Source organism: Myotis lucifugus, unplaced genomic scaffold (assembly GCF_000147115.1).
Source record: "Myotis lucifugus unplaced genomic scaffold, Myoluc2.0 scaffold_47, whole genome shotgun sequence".
In the NCBI taxonomy this organism is placed as follows: Eukaryota; Metazoa; Chordata; class Mammalia; order Chiroptera; family Vespertilionidae; genus Myotis; species Myotis lucifugus.
The window spans coordinates 4,252,833-4,269,689 of record NW_005871095.1 but is presented as its reverse complement, the minus strand read 5'-3'; the positions used below and the strand labels follow the sequence as shown (position 1 = coordinate 4,269,689).

At 45.5% G+C, this 16,857-nt stretch overlaps 2 protein-coding genes and 1 long non-coding RNA gene across 4 annotated transcripts in view; 1 reads left to right on the top strand and 2 right to left on the bottom strand.

Moving 5' to 3' along the window:
- Positions 1 to 301, bottom strand: part of LOC111825942 — a 30,402-nt gene extending 30,101 nt beyond the window's left edge. The window contains exon 1 of the long non-coding RNA XR_002829172.1: positions 231 to 301. This is a non-coding gene — a long non-coding RNA (uncharacterized LOC111825942). The remainder of the gene's footprint in view (positions 1 to 230) is intronic.
- Positions 302 to 2,782: 2,481 nt separating this feature from the next.
- On the bottom strand, positions 2,783 to 3,850 carry LOC102421655 (malignant T-cell-amplified sequence 1-like). Its single transcript, XM_006088431.3, has one exon. It carries the CDS (start codon positions 3,479 to 3,481, stop codon positions 2,936 to 2,938), a length of 546 nt encoding a protein of 181 aa, XP_006088493.1. The 5' UTR covers positions 3,482 to 3,850; the 3' UTR covers positions 2,783 to 2,935.
- Positions 3,686 to 16,857, top strand: part of AKR1E2 (aldo-keto reductase family 1 member E2) — a 32,069-nt gene continuing 18,897 nt past the window's right edge. Inside the window, exon 1 of one of the 2 annotated variants that reach the window (XM_014455544.2) lies at positions 3,686 to 3,713. The gene's annotated coding sequence lies outside the window, so the exon portion shown is untranslated. Of the gene's footprint in view, positions 3,742 to 16,857 lie in introns of both variants that reach the window. The other variant, XM_023753583.1, reaches the window with a different exon arrangement.

Genomic DNA, 16,857 nt, shown 5'->3' with positions numbered 1-16,857 from the left:
TTCTACATTGCCCTGTGGGGACAGCACTGGAGATCCTGTGACGCAGTAGTCATAGGCATTTTACTCTTTAGCTAGGGTCGAGGTGAACCAGGAAGGAATGGAAGGCAGGGTTGTGTGCACAGATGAAGAGAGCTGAAAGAAAGCTTAGAATAGATCCAGGGGGCTCCTCTCTCAACTTTTGATGGAGATAATTGGTTGGGATAAAGTAAAAGAATTGTAGAGTTGCTTACCTTGACTGTCAGAGTCACTGGTGCTCCAGAATATTGTTATGAGACGTTTAGAGGGCCTCCAGAGGTACCCACCAATGTTCAGAATAAATAGTGTTGATTAAGGTAAAGAATTAATAGGGGCTAATGGTAAAGCCCTAATCCTCTGAGGAAAAAAAGTGTTCTTCAGAAAAGTGCTTAAGAATTGCTACATGACAACACTATGGAGAAAACAGATAATCCACATGAGGGTAAAAGGCTGTCCTTCCACCTCTCTTTCAGAGACAGGGGAAGGGGAGGGAGAGAGAGGCAAGAGAGGAGAGAGAGAACAGAAGAGAAGAGAAGAGAAGAGAAGAGAAGAGAAGAGAAGAGAAGAGAAGAGAAGAGAAGAGAAGAGAAAAGAGAGAGAAAGAGGAGGGGGAGGGAGGGAGGGAGGGAGGGAGGGAGGGAGGGGAAACATTGGTTTCCTCCAGCATGCACCTCACCTGAAGAGAAGAGAAGAGAAGAGAAGAAAAGAAAAGAGAAGAGGAGAGAGAAAGAGGAGGGGGAGGGAGGGAGGGGAAACATTGGTTTCCTCCAGCATGCACCTCACCTGGAGACCTAACCCACAACCTAAGTATGTGCCCTGACAGGGAATAGAACCTGCGACATTTCAGTGTACAGGATGATGCTGCAACAAACTGAGCCACAATGGCCAAGGTGAGTATTCCCTCTCGAAGTGAATCTTTCCCCTCAGCATATAAACATACTCAGAAATCTCATTAACAAACATGTAACAAAAAAGAAAAAACAACAATAAAATAACAACAGCAAAATAATATAAACTCCAAAAAAAATCTTAATTATAACCTTCCTCTATATTAATATCTTTGAATTCACAACCAAAATTCTGTAGGGAATAACATGAAGTCTGAACTTCTGCATCCTAGCTTCTAACTTTCCATTCACCCCTAAATCTACTGCAATTGATCTTGCATTAATAGAATTACATCAAAACAGCTCATACAAAAGTCACCGATGAACTTTCACTTGACCCATTTTATCCTCCTTTAATTTTTCAGTTGGGTGTCCAGGTCACTCTATAAAAATTAGAATACCTTTGGCTTCAATTTCAGAAACCTCAAGAAAAAAGGGAGTAATCAATAAGGGAATTTTATTATCTCACATAATCTAGCCACACTCCTTAATAAGATGCCCGATATATGGCATCTGCATGGTAATAAATCACCGGTTCATAAATCAAGGACACTGTTGCTTTTCACTTTTAATTTTACCATGGTTGCCGAAACCGGTTTGGCTCAGTGGATAGAGTGTCGACCTGCGGACTGAAGGGTCCCGGGTTCGATTCCGGTCAAGGGCATGTACGTTGGTTGCGGGCGCACCCCCAGTGGGAGATGTGCAGGAGGCAGCTGGTCGATGATTCTCTCTCATCGATGTTTCTGGCTCTCTGTCCCTCTCCCTTCCTCTCTGTAAAAAAATCAATAAAATATATTTAAAAAAAAAAAAAAAATTTTACCATGGTTGGACATGTTGCACATCAAGGTTGTGTGTGTGTGTTACTACAAGAGCAAAACTGTACATGCCAACATCCATTCAGAGGATGTGTCTCCCTATACATCTTTCTCAGACTGTGGAATCTAAGGGGGAAGGCAAAGGTGGGTGGGTGGGAAGAGATTAACCAAAGAACTTGTATGCATATATGCATAACCCATGGATACAGACAATAGTGTAGTGAAGGCCTGGGGTGGGGGGACAGGGGCGGGCTAGAAGATGTCAATGGGAAAAAATGAGGGACATATGTAATACTTTCAACAATAAATATTTTTTTAAAAGTCTGAAATTTTTCCCCAGAAATCTTTTCATGGCCCCTAATACTATAGATTACATACTCACCTACACATGGTTCAAAGACAAGGGAGAAAAGACACCCATTTTCTTAAGGGATCCTAAATAGAGAAAGTTCTATTTGTCCATAGGACCCATGCCTACCTATAAATTAACCAGTTTCACTGGGAAACAGACCATCATGTGGACCCAGAATAATCAGCATTTACCTGGTTCCTGTAGAAAAGGGATGTCAAAGTTCTGCCAGCCAGGAGGGGGGGCAGCGTTTTTTGGGTGGGTAACCAATGATGCCATCTGTATACTTTTTACTGGATTTTCTGCTTCCAGTAAAATTGTTTAGGCCTCCCATCTTCTGCTTATCCCTTAAATATTCATATTGGTAGAGCTGTTCAGGGCCCTTCTCCAGTCATTTTCTTCTTCCCAATTTGTCACTCACACCTTTGGGTCTGTCTACCAACTATATCTCTTGACATAGAAACCTATTTTTCTGCAAGAGATAACTTACCTGTGTTTGAGCTGCTATCTGCTTGAATAGACAAGACAGCAAACCTAATTACCCCTCTGCGAACACACATGCGTGCGCGTTCGGGGGAACGAACACACACACACACACACACACACACACACACACGCTCGCACGCGCACACACACATGCACACTCTCATATGCAGACATACTCACAGGCATACATACTCACACAAACATGCACACAATGACACAGATATAGACATGGACTCGTTCCAAATCTTTACTTTTTTTTTGTAGCAACTGCTGAATTTATTCAGCATAACCATAGAAGTATTGTCTTCATGCTGTCACACACAGACACAAACACAGACACAGCACAATGTCCATATTTAGCCCAAGTGTTTTCCTTCTGAGGCTCACTTATACGTCTTCATATGCCACAGCCCATCATTTAAATAATGGATATTTTCAATGCCAATCCCTTTGTTCACTTTCTCGATATCTTCCGCAGACATCTTCATAACGCCAACACACAGGGCATGCTGTTTTCCTTCTGCCATGATTGCAACAACAGTATCCGCTGCAGCAGGGTAAAGCTTGGCTCCAGGCGAGGTTAAGCCTGGACACATGATATTTGCGCCACTGAGCACAAATTTGATGGCTCCTTTATCAACTTGCTGTCGTGGCAGGATAAATGGGTATTTGTGTAGTAGCCTTAGAGTTGGATAAAAAGGCCCTTCTCTCTGTCGAAAAAACAGTAACTCTCCGTTTACTGTAAGGATTTCTATATGCTCGTGGCACCGCACTATTTTAACCGGATCTTTCTTAGGCATGATTTGATTAAGCCATGGTTCAATGCCTGGAAACTGTTCTATCAACTGGTTCTTAATACCCTTAATAACTGACGTTTTCAACTGGATGCAGTTGGACACGTTTTCTTTTTCATCAAATTTCTTGAACATGATCCAAGGTGGCGGGGGCGACAGTAGGGAAAGGCCCGAGAGAGGAAAGAACTGAATTCGCGAGGGTCGGCAGAGGCGCTTACCGGAGGAAGGCCGGCAGAGACGGTCAAGGCTGCTGTCGTGAACCGGAAGGGAACGTGCTTTACAGCTCACCGTAGACCCTACTTTACGGCTCGCCGTAAAATCTACTTCCTTTCCTCCGAACGCCGTGGCGCTCTCTACGGCCGCTTGGGTCTGTGGATTCCCCTCCAAACCGTTTGGTAACCGGGCGGGGTTTGAGAGGGCAGATGAGTTAGAGCGATACTTCTTGTTTCGGGGCTTGTGCTTTGTTTAAATTATTGGGAATCCGAATCATCACCCAGTTACCCCAGCCACAAACCGGGGTCACCTCCCCGCTGACACGCCTCTCCTCTGACGTCACCGCTAGGGGTCGAGACTTGTCTGCGTTCCGCTTCCGCGTAGCTCACAATCTTGCCTGGCCTGTCGCGCTGTCTCACATTGTTGCGCTCAAGTCCGTATAATTGCAGAGAGTTCCTGCCTGTCGCCGCTGAATGCACCCCTGTCCCCTCCGAGCTCTCACCACCTGCACCCAGAGAGGAGGGTTTGTGGCCAGAGAGGATGCAAATGCTGGTGGATTCCAATCGTTTTAAGCATATCCAAACTCATTCCATGGCCCAGCACTCGGTCTGTCTCGGCGAGTGGTCCTGGTGCTCCTGAGAAGAATGTGCAGCTTTGTGTGGGTTCAGCGCTCGGTACACGCCTGTATTGCCCCGTTGGTGGAGGAAGTTGCCCAGGTGTTCTCTCTCCTTACTGATTTGCCGTCTACTTGTTATTATCAGTTACTGATCAGCATATTGAAATGATGATTATGGTCCTATTTCTCCTTCAAGTTAGCTCTGTCAGCTTTGGATTCATGTCTTTTGAAGCTCCATTTATTAGGTCCGTACCCGCTTATATGAATTGGTTTTTATCCGTAAAGAGTTTACTTGTCATCCTAAGAAGTGAGAGGTCCACGAGAGCAGGAATTGTGTATTTTATCTCTGTGTCCTTCCACCTAGCACAAGATCTGTTTCATACTGTATACTGTGTACACACTGAGTGCCTGATACATGAATGAAAGAGTACTTCCTCTTCCCCGGGATCCGACCCCTTCTTTCCCTGACAGTGCTGTGTGAAAAGAATAAAGGCAGATCCTGGCTATCTGGACACTTCTCCCCAGTAAACATGCTTAACCTGGGAAGTGTGCTGCAGCAGGAATCAGAACAGGTGCTGGATATATAGTGGAAAGATAACATACATGTCCCCATTCTGGAGAGCTTACAGCACATGAAGGTGTCATGTGTAATCGCCCCGTTCTCAAGGCAAAAATCTGTATTAGTCTAGGTTCTCTATCTGTATACGTGTGTGTGTGTGTGTGTGTGTGTGTATTAATTATAAGAAATTGGCTCCCACAATTAGGGAGGCTGAGAAGTCCCAATATTAACACTCAAGATGGAGATTCAAGAGAGCCAATGGTGTCAGTTGAGTCCAAAAGCCTGCGAACTAGGAGAGCTAATGGTGTAAATCAGGGGTCCTCAAACTTTTTAAACAGGGAGCCAGTTCACTGTCCCTCAGACCATCGGAGGGCCGGACTATAGTTAAAAAAAAAACAACTATGAACAAATTCCTATGCACACTGCACATATCTTATTTTGAAGTAAAAAAAGCAAAACAGGGACAAATACAATATTTGTATTTGCATGTGGCCCGTGGGCCGTAGTTTGAGGACCCCTTGTGTAAATTCTAGGCTGAGTCCAGGTCAGAAAAAGACCAATGTCCCCCTTCAAAAGCCACCAGGCAGAAGGAATATCTTCTTACTCAGGAAAGTCAGCTAATTTGTTGTATTCAGGCCTTCAAGTGGTTGGCTGATACCTGTCCACATTAGGGAGAGGGCAATCTGCTGTACTTTACCAGTTAATATGTTAATCTCATCCAGAAACACCCAAAATAATGTTTGACCAAATATCCGGACCAGCTACGTTGACACATAAAAATAACCATCACAAAGGTACCCACACCATCTTAACTGAAGCAGCATAGAGTGGGGTGTTTATGTGTGCTGACCCTAGAACCCAGGAAAGACTCCTGCTCCATTACGTGGAATCCTGAGAGTTACTGAACTTGTCTGTGTTTCAGTTTATTCATCATGAATGTGTGATTAACTAGAATACCCATCTCCTGGGGGTGAGGGTGAGAATTGCTTGAATTAATATTCAGAACAATTGGGTTTTAATTATTTCACATAGCTGTTATTAAATTAACATAAAAACGGTTTCATGAATATTTTAAAAATCTCTTCACACGGGAGAAAGTAAAACTGGCTTTAGATTTGAGCTTTCCTATTTATGGCTGAGTTTCTGATCTGCCTCCCTGAGAGTTCACTCCAGTCAATTTGAACCTGTGAAGAGTCACACATTTCCAGATACATCTCTGATTATTTTACAAGCAGCTAACCTTGCTTGTTATGTATGAGTTTTTTGTGCTTAACTCTTATGGGGTGATTCTTTTTCTTTTGTTCTTAGGGGTTGCCCCATTGTTCTTATGTATGAAGTTAGTACTGTGTAAGCAGCTTAAACAAAATGTCAGAAATCCAAGGGATGAAAAGTCATTACTGGCTAGAATTAACCAGGGTGACCTGTCCGTAGATAACTAATCATTTAATCCAGGAATAATCTGATTTGGAACTGGCTATTAGAGAAATGCCCAAGGGATTTGTTTAATGAAGCTATTTTAGAGAAAGGACTCTAAAAGTGTAGTCAGTGAAAAATCTTTTTGAAGCCAATAATCCTTTTTATCTGAAATCATACTCAATTCTGTACAATGTAACTTCTCCAGAGTAAACTTTTTCTTGGCCCACAAGCATCTGTTTGCTGTCTATCATAAAGAGGACACTAAGCTCTAGTTTCTGTATTTAAATTCTTCAGTTGAAAAATGAAAAAAACTTGTTTAGTTTTCCTAAAACTCACCTTCTCTAAAATGGGGCCTGGTTCTTAAAATGTAGAGAAGAACCTAAGTCTTTGAGACTGGTATACATTAACATGAAAAAATGTGATACATAAATGTTGCTTAAATTAATATGTTAAAACATTGAAGTACACTACCAAATTATCCTGGTTAAATAACTTAAAATTAATTCAAACTTAATTAACTAGATATATTTTTAAAAGTAGGAAAGTTAAGGCACCAAACTCAGTGTTTCAAGCCAGGGTGTACCACTTCCTAAGTTTTATTAGTCTCCCTATTTCTTCATGAAATCTGAATAAAACTGTATATACTTCACAATGTGTATGCGGTGGTTATGAGAGGGAAAAAATACAGTATACAAAGGACTTAGTAGTAGGAAGCAATACATTTAAAAGTGTTTCATTTATTTATTTATTTGCAGTCACCCTTTGTGCAGTAGTTATAAGGTCTAAGATTATACTGTGTAAAAATTTTACAGAAAATTACCGTAGCTTTGGATAATTTACTAGTCAAATGGTCAAGAGATGCCAGAATTCAATTTTACGTCTGTAATCTCGAGAGAGTATGTACTTGAGATATAGTGTTTATGTTGCAAAGTTAAAATGAGGAAACTGATGGAGGAAATTTCTCAGGTTCCTCAAATCTCCAAAATTTGAAGTGGTACTCACTCACCTGGGTTGTATTAATAGTTTCAAACGTTTCCCCTTAAAATACAGCTTTGTTTGCATTTTGAGAAATGGCCATTAGAGGGCAGGAGAACTAAACTAAAATCCACATGTGTGGTTCCCAAGCTTGAAGTACTACACTATATATTAGGATTATTTTCAACTAATAAATAACTATTTTTAATCATACAATTATTTTTCCTCAATTGTATTTCCTAAATAAATAAATTCATCTCTACAGTCACAAAATATTTCCCAAGCTTAAGTGAAGCACATTCTAAATATAGGTATTAATTTACAATTTGCCAATTTTCTCTGTATCCATCTATAAATAATCAATAAAATAATTATTTTTTAAATGATGTCTATAAAAACACATTAGCCCTACATTTTTAACTTCTCAAAGAAATATAAAACTATTTTCACATTGCTTCAATTTATGAACTATTTTTGGAAATTCGAAAAATTATTTGTATATTGTAAAAATAGCCTCACAATATTCAAAATGTTTTTATGTCTTCTACCTCATTGCTCAGTTCCTTAGGTAACTCTGCTAAGTTTCTCATCTACTCCAAAAATCCAAAATTTGAAGCAGGATTCACATACCTGGGTTGCATTAATAGTTTCAAATGTTTCCCCTAATACAGCTTTGTCTGCATTTTGAGAAATGACCATTAGAGGGCAGGAGAACCAAATTGAAATCCACATGTGGTTTCCAACCTTGAAGTACTACACTATATATTACTAAGCATACTAAGCATATAGATGGATAGTTAGAATGGGGTGTGTGTGTGTGCACATGCCCTTGTGTGGGAGTAGCCAGAAGAATCGGCCCCACGTGGGAAAAGTGGGCAGGGGGCCCCAGGATCTTAGGTATCCTCTTCCCATATAGACACCCACCTCGCTCTGGACCAATTCCTACCTTTCCTGGCCTGAGTTTCATGATTATCTCATGAGGATTGGACAGGGAACCGCGTGAGCCCAGCTCAAAGTGGATCCGGCCCCTGAGTGAGGGTGGCGGGGCACACTCGGGGCGCATGGCTTCCCTCCACATGTGGACTCCAGCAGAGCAGCCAGCCTCATGTCCATGGCAGGGCACACACAAGGTCTTGGACAGTGTGTGCATGAGATGCCTCCTCATGGCATGCACAATGTACCAATGGTTCCCAGCCCAGCCTGTACCACTGGACCTCAGCAGCCACTGCTCTGAGACCCCACAACCTCTGGAACCATTGCATTACCCTACTCCAGCCAGTTGGGCCAGAGACCTGGGGACATGAGCATTGTGGAACAGCCCCTGTCCCACTGTCCTTGTCCCCAGACACTACATGAGGGGCCAGTTCTGTGCATGGCTAGGACAGGAGCCCTAGAGGAGGCAGTAGACACTCCAGGCAGGGAGGAATTTAGGCTGCTTTCCCCCTCTTCCTTTATGCCCCTCCCTGTTTCCTCTGGCAGGAGCCCAGGACATGAGTTCCTGCCCATCCCTGGCTGGTGTTATGGGGAAGGTGGGACTCCTGGGAGGAGGCGGCACCACAATGAGAGCAGAGTAAGTATTTGGAGTAATTATTGCTATTAGAGGACCCCATGTGATTGGTGAGTCCACCCCATTTTGGAGATGAGCAGTGGGTACCAGAGCTCAAGGTCCCCCAGCTGTAAGTGACCAAGGCCAGTTGAACTGAGGCTCTGCAAAGTCAGGATATGAGCTTGCTTGTCCCAGGGCTGTAACACTACCCCAGGTCAATGTGACCCCAAAGGCTGTGCTGTTAACAGAAGCCCAAGGAGGTGGCCCCTGAGCCCAGCCTTGGAGGTGAGTCCATCATAGATGAGGAGCACTGCAGGTAGGGGGCTGTGAGGCAGGCCAGGGCTTGCAGAGTCCCCAGGTGAGAAAGCTCTAGGGGAGGCTGGAGTGGGGGCAAGGAGTGCACACTGGGAGGGTGAAAGAACCAAGCCACACAGGGCTCTGAATGTAGGCAAGGAGTCCTTGGTGGGGGGGAGGGGTGCGGGGGAGGTTGTAAGAAACAATCCAGGTAGTCTATCGGCATCCTAGAACTGGAGAGAGCTGAGTGTAGCATGTTATCTACCCCCACCAAAGCATAGATCCCCAAGAGCTCTCCAGAGAAGAGAAGAGACCTGCCTCAGTGTCCTCGTGTACAGTGGAGGGCTGTGGTAGTCGTCTGCCTCCCAACTGGTCAACAGCTGACTTGACCTCTCCCAGAGACACTCAGGCTTGGGTATCTTCTACTCTCTGGGGTCTAAAAGACAAATTACTTTTGCTAAGGAATGCTGGCATGGGCCCCTCCCCACCACCTGTCATTGTCCTCTGTGAACTTCCCTTGTATCTTCTTGGGTGTGGTCATTGCCACCTGTGCCCAAGGGCACCCTGGGACACCCACTTTCCCAGTGGGGATAGCTGTACAGTCAGACACAAGGGCCCCAAAGGAGAACGCAGGACCAGTGGCAACTCCCACTCCAAGTCCTGTGACCATTACAGATACAGTTCCGCCTCACAGAGGGCACTTGCTGGTGTGCTCAGTGAGCACTCAGCTGGCTCCTCCAGCTCTGAACTGAAGGAGATCAACATGAGCTTTTTTCTAGTGTTCTCTGATGGCCAAGAAAAGAAGGTGAGTGCCTTCCCCTTCTCCCTGTCAGCACTGCCACAGCACCTCCCTTCTGAGCCCCATGTCCCCCAATCTGCACCCATGAAAAAGTCAAGAAGTCCCAGTTCCTAGAATTTCCAGAAGCTGCACCCTGACATGGGGTTCCCTGCAGAGTCTGGAACTTCTCCTGACCTTACCATCTCCCACTGTTCTGGGAGTCGACCTCCACTTAGTCCTTCCAAATCTGCAACATTGGTTCAACCTCCAGCAGCGTCTCATCAGCTTCCACTGTGCCCTTGACTGCCGCACAGCCACATGCATGGTGCCTCCGTGGTCTGCAACCACAGCTCCTTGCAGTTGATGCACATCCAGCAGGTGGGCAGCACTGCTTCATCCCTGTCAGCTCAGAGAATGCAGCAGCAACATGGACAAGAGCACCCTCGTGATATCCATGGGTGGGGTGGTCCCCTCACTTGGACTTCTCTGGGTGTAGACCTCTCCTGAGCAGTGACTTCGACAAGTAGTCAGTCTGGCCCTTCCAGACAGCATATCTAGTTCTGAACCTGACTCTTCCTCTGAAATGTGCTGCTCCCATTCCAGCCTGGGACCGCTCTAATTCTGGAATCTGGAGCAGATTCTAGCTCTAGAAGTGGCGATGCAACTGTTGCTGGATTTGGCACAGGAGGCCAAAGTGGCCTCTAACTCTGGAGCTGGTGTTAGAGCTCTTGCTGGAGTTGGTTCTCCTTCTGGTGGTGGCACTGGAGCTGACACTGGAGCTGTTTCTAGTTCAAGAGCTGGTGCCAGAGCTGGCTGTGAAGCTAGTGCAGGAGGTGGTGCTGGCACAGGCTCTAACTTTGTAACTGACACTAGAGCTAGTCCTGCAACTGGCCCTTCCTCAAGCCTTATGGTGGTTCTAGCTCTGTATCTGGCCCTGGTTCTAACACTGCAATTGGTTTGGGACCTGACTAGGCCGAGATGAGCCTGTGTACAAAGGGAGACTCTGGTGGCCATCTGCCTCCTCCCAGGGATGCCACGATGCCTAGAAATCCCAGAGCTTGTTACTCTTCAAAATAGCCATTCAGGAGGGGTATATACTCAGGTCTGAGTGAGGGAACCGAGGGGACACCACACCTGCCCAGCTCACCAGAATGCTCTTGTGCATGTTGCTGTTGTCCACATCCAGGCTGACAAAGTGGCTCGGGTGTGGTGGAAGCTGAAGACAAAGGGGCTGCTGGGAGTTGACCTATGTTTGGATGACCTGGGGATAACAGGGATGTTAGCTCCCAGAGCTGTGAGGACAGCAAAAGCCACAGATGCCAGACTCTTTCAGGAATGCCAGGCCTACTTCTGGGAAGGGAGAGGCTGAGAAGGATAATATATATCAGGAAAGTGGGGCGAGGTGAGAACTTCATGTCCTGGCCAATGGGCACCCCAGGAAGGCTTGCTTGTTCTTTTCCCCATAAGATTGGAAGAGCTGACTCAGTGAATGCTGAGCACTTCAGCACATCCCTGTTGCTAAGATAGGAGACATGTTTGAACTGGTCTGAGGACGAGGAATGGAAGCTGTGCTGGCCCTTGTGGCTGGATAGTAAGATGGTCCATGTGCACCAGTGGCCATGAGGGAAGTGTATGGTACAGAGGGCAGTGTCCTGAGCTGGGCAGGATGCTATGCTCATTGCCAGTGCTCCTTGGAAAGTGTCAGCTAATCTGGTTCCCAAAGAGCAGAAAAGACACCCAGGGCCGTATGTGAACAAGGGGACGCCAAGCCAGCCCATTGAAGGTTAGGCATTGAGGCTACAGCAGGAGAGTTTCAAGGTGAATCTGGACTCCTGGGGTGACTTGGGCTGGCAGATTGAGCAGAAGATGCCCACCTGGTCTGGGGCACTGTACTCTGTATGTGGCCTAGCGCCCTGACTAGCCCGTCCCTGGGGGATGTGGCCCTCCTTATGCTGGCTAACACAAGGGACCAATTAGAAGGTGTCCTTCGCACTCCGGGGCCTTATTTGCTTCATGAGAGGGAGGCTTCATGGTATAGAACAGGCTGGCGTTGTCAGGGGACTTCAGTTCTGGAGGGGCAGAGGCAGAGGAAAGGTTAGCTGTGCTTAGGAGGGGCCAATAGGTCAAGGATAAGGAATTGCCTAGAAACAGAAAGACATAAGTGGTGGTGGGGGGGGAGGTGAGGGACCTCCCTGAGGGACACTTCCTGATGCCTGTGTTTCCCACTCTGCACCCACAAAAGAAGCCAAGTTCCCGCAGCTCCTGAGCAGAACTCCTGGGGCCCCCCAGGCCAAACTCAGGTCCGAAGTGCCTGGCAGAGTCTGGCATCTGCATGAATGTGTACAGCATTACTGTTGGGTATGGTAAACGCATTCTAGAAATAGAGTGTTAATTATTGCACAGGATATTAATGCCACTGAGTTATACAAATTTAAAAGTAATTGAAATCTAAAATTTCACTGTATCTAAATTTTAAAACATAAAATCTAGTAAACCATATAGTATATGAATTGGAAAAAGGAAATTCTTTTAAAAAGTTATCATCACAAGGAAGAGAAGGGCAATTCTGGTGCTGGCGTGGGCCCTGGCTGGAGCTCAGGAGCCAATATTGACAGAGCGGCCAGGGTGCCTCCAGCATGGGAGCCTGTGTGAAAGCTGATGCTAGACATGCAGTTGGCTTTAACTGTGGAACTAGCATGGGATCTGGTGCCAGCGCTGGTGCTGGAGCAGGCTCCATCTTAGGCAGTGCTGCTACAGCTGGCTCTAGAAGTGGCTCTAGTTCTGTGGCTGACTATAATTCTGGCACTAGTACCAGAAATGATGAGAGAATGAATTATGGATATTGCTTTAGGTCTGGATCTAGAACTGGAACTGGCTATAACTCTCAATCTGGTCCTAGGTCTAGCTGTATAGCCGGTGCCAGAGCTAGCTCTAACTTACTCCATGGGTGTGCTAGAGGTGGCCATAACTTTGGAGCCTCCATTTACTGGCTGTGGGTTAGATATTGTCCAACCTGGTGTGCTGTGAGCTCTAAGGGCAGGGAGGGTGTCTGGACTTCACATATATCTTCTAGTTGCTTGCACACTACAGGGAGCAGTACACAGGGGCTGAGTGCATCAGTAAATGAACCAATCAACCCAAGACTTGTGTCTCAGGTCTCTCCTCTGTAAAATGAAAGCAACCACCTCATAGGCTTGTTGGGAGGATTACACTGATTCAGTGCATATGTAAGTGCCTACTAGGTACTATGGGAGGAAACAGACTGGAGCAGGGCTTAAAGGAAATGTGGGTCACAGTCAAGCCATCCCAGCTCATTTGGGAGCAGCTACCAGGATCAGGGTCATATATATGTCCTTGTCTAGCAGCTCAAGACCAACCTGGGTGGGACTGGAGAGTATGTGGGCAGGGCCCTTGGTCTGAGCATCCATGATATTGGAGATCCCATCTGGCCATTCCCTTAACTGACCTCAGGTTTGTCATATTTAAAATGGGCATTTGGCCCTCGCTGGTTTGGCTTAATGGATAGAGTGTCAGCCTGTGGACAGAGGGTCCCAGGTTCAATTCTGATGAAGGGAACATGCCTGGTTGCAAGCTCAATCCCCAGTAGGGGGTGTGCAGGAGGCAGCCAATCAGTGATGATCTCTTATCATTGATGCTTCTATCTCTCTCTCCCTCTCCTTTCCTCTCTGAAATCAATAAAAATATTTTTAAATAAATAAATAAATAAATAATAAAATAGTCATTCGAGGAAACCATTCCTAGTTTCCTCCATGAAGTTTTTCTTGATCCTATAAGACAAAGAAATCCCTGTGATCTATCTTCCCACTGATAACCCCAGAAGCTGGGGTTTGAGTTTAACAGGGGAACTGGGCAATGTCTTCCGGGAGACTGACTGGGATCCTTCTGGTCATTGTACACACGTGGCCCAGATCCCTGGGTAACCCCCATTGGCCACAAAGACTCTGGCATTGGTGGCACACTAGTAAAGTCATGTTTCCAGGTGCTAAAAAAGCCAGCCTGACATGGGTGGGGCAGAACAGTGAGGGCCACCCCTGTGAGCAGTCAGCACCAGTGAGAGACCTTTGCAAATTAGTAGCTTTCTTTCTTCACTCTTTCTTCCTGATCTTTCCCCCACCTACATTGCCATCTCAGAGATGGCCATCGCTCATATAACCTGAGAGACAATGAAGGAAATTGGGTTGTTTCCAATCTTTTCTTTTATGAAGAAGGCTGTGATGGGTGACCATGTACATATGTCAAGTGTGGACATGTTTCCATGGGATAAATTCCCTGAACCTGGGACTGTTGAATTAAAAGTAAATACATTTGTAAGTTTGATCAATGTGATCAAACTGCCTTCATTGGAAGGCAACTGGCATTTTCATCACTGATGATAAAAGTTCCTATTTCTGCAGTTTCATAGTATATTTTCAATCTTCTAGATTGGGTAATTTTGTCAAATAACTGAGACTGAGCATATTTCATGTGTATAAGAGTATTTATTTTTGTGAAGTGTTTGATGATGTATTTTGTCCACTTTTGTGTGGCTGCTCTTTTCTCATCAGTTTCTAATATCTATTTATTGAGGACATTAGGTCCTTTGTCTGAGATATGAGTTGCAAATATTTGTTCCTGGCTTATCATTTCTTTCTTTTTAAGGTCTGATGTCTTCTTCCCTGGTATAGTGTTAAAATGTCAATTATTCCAATTTGATTTATAGATTCAATACAATCCCTAAAAAGTGCCTCAGCAGATATCTTTGTAGAAATTGATAAGCTAATTTCAAAGTTGATATAGAAATACAAAGGGCCAAGAGTAATCAGAACAATCTTAAACAATGTTAGAGGATACACAATTCCAGCTACTCAGACTTTTCCTTAAGCTACAGTGATCAAGGTAGTAAGGTAGTATGTGAGGATAGACATGGAAAACAACAGTATTCCCACACAAACATTTGTGAATCTCACCAGCATCAGGACAGAAGCCAAACATGAGGGAGTCTATTCTGAGGATGGTTTAACATACCAAAAAACTCTACATTATCAGAATAAAGGGAAAAACTACATCATCATTTCAACTTTTGCAAAAAAAAGCATATGACAAGATTCAACAACTTTTCATGATAAAAACACTCAATAAGCCGTAGCCAGTGTGGCTCAGTAGATAGAGCGTTGGCCTGCAGACTGAAGGGTCCTTGTTTCAATTCCAGTCAAGGGCAGTTACCTCAGTTGCAGGCTCAATCCCGGGCCCTGGTTGGAGAGCATGCAGGAGGCAACCAATGGATGTATCTCTGTCTCTCTCACATCGATGTTTGGTCTCTCCTTCTCCCTTCCACTCTCTCTAAAAATCAATGGAAAAATATCATCAGGTGAAGATTAACAAAAAAAAACAAACAAAAATATTCAATAAACTAGGAATAAAAGGGAACTTACTCAACATAATAAAGGCCTTTTATGACAAGCCCACATCTAATAGCATACTCAGTGGTGAAAAATTGAAAGCTTTTGCTGTCAGGTCAGGAACAGGAAAGGATACTCACTCCCCCAATTTCTACTTAGCATAGTATTGACAGTTCTAGCCAGAGAAACTGGGTAATCTAAACAATAAAAGTGTAATATGCTAATTAGACTGAATAGCTGAACGACCGTCTGGATGTCATTCTGGACATCCTTCCAGACGAAGCCACAGTGGTGAGGGCTGAGGCAGAAGTGGTTAGGGACGATCAGGCAGGCAGACTGGTTAGGGGTGATCTGGCAGGCAGGCAAGTGGTTAGGTGTGATCAGGCAGGCAGGCAGAGTGGTTAGGGGCAATCAGGCAGGCAGGCAAGTGGTTAGGTGTGATCAGGCAGGCAGGCAGAGTGGTTAGGGGCGATCAGGCAGGCAGGCAGGTGAGTGGTTGGGAGCCAGCAGTCCTGGATTGTGAGGATGCAGGCTGGGCTGAGGAACACCCTGCCCCCCCCCCCCCCAGTGCACAGATTTCATGCACTGGGCCTCTAGTATATAAATATGTATATAAAGTATTCAAATTGTATCTCAGAAGATTTATATAGGCAAAAATCACAAAGGTATCGATTACATCCCAGGGTTTGGAATGAGGAACCTAGTTTGCAAAAAAGCAGTTTACAGAAGCAGACTTAAGCATGTTAATTATAGTTTTGGGTCTCCGGATCACTGAATCAGCGGAAACACATTATCTGGAGCCATCGGGTCTTGGGACCGCTGAGTTAACAGGAACACATTATCTAGAGCCATAGAGGCAATTTAGAGTAATTGTGCTGTCCTGGTCTTGGGACCAATGAGTCAGCCAGAACGCATTATCTAGAGCCCTCGGGTCTTGGGACCACTGAGATGATAGGAACACATTATCTAGAGCCATCGAGGCAATTTAGAGTAATTGCTCATGGCCCAAGGACAGAAAAGCCTGCATGGCAGCCTAGAACTATTGCAAAGCCTTCTATAGTTCTGGGCCCAGCTCAAAACTAGCAGCTTTTCAGTTCAATGGGTAAATGGGCTAGAGCCGTGGTCGGCAAACTGTGGCTTGCGAGCCACATGCGGCTCTTTGGCCCCTTCAGTGTGGCTCTTCCACAAAACACCACGTGCGGGCGCGCACGTACAGTGCGATTGAAACTTTGTGGCCCATGCGCAGAAGTTGGTATTTTGTGGAAGAGCCACGCTGAAGGGGCCAAAGAGCTGCATGTGTCTCGCGAGCCATGGTTTGCCAAGCCGCAGTTTGCCGACCACTGGGCTAGAGTCACATACCAAAATGAGAAATATGTTGCCTCCAAAATTGAGAGGCCACTAGGGTTGTGCCTTTTCTGGTGGGAGGAGGGGCCGGGTGGAGCATCTTGGAGGGATATCGCGACTTGCCCTAGATCACCAACCCTTAGACATGTTCAAGGTCATCCCTATTGTTCAACCTTGATGTGCTTTCCTGTCTGAGGGGAAGGGGCTTGTGCCTGGAAGAGGGAGCGGGCAGGCAGCCAGGCCATTTCCCCCATCTGTCCCGGATAGCAGACCCACTGTTCTGCTCAGAAGCTAGGTTATGGGGCAAGAAGGACAGGAGTATGGATGGGGCCAAGACCAGGGCAATGGCCCCACAATGAATAGTCTGTGTG

Excerpts from the sequence above, each read along its gene's own strand:
- LOC102421655 (XM_006088431.3), bottom strand. The coding sequence starts at position 3,481 with ATGTTCAAGAAATTTGATGAAAAAGAAAACGTGTCCAACTGCATCCAG.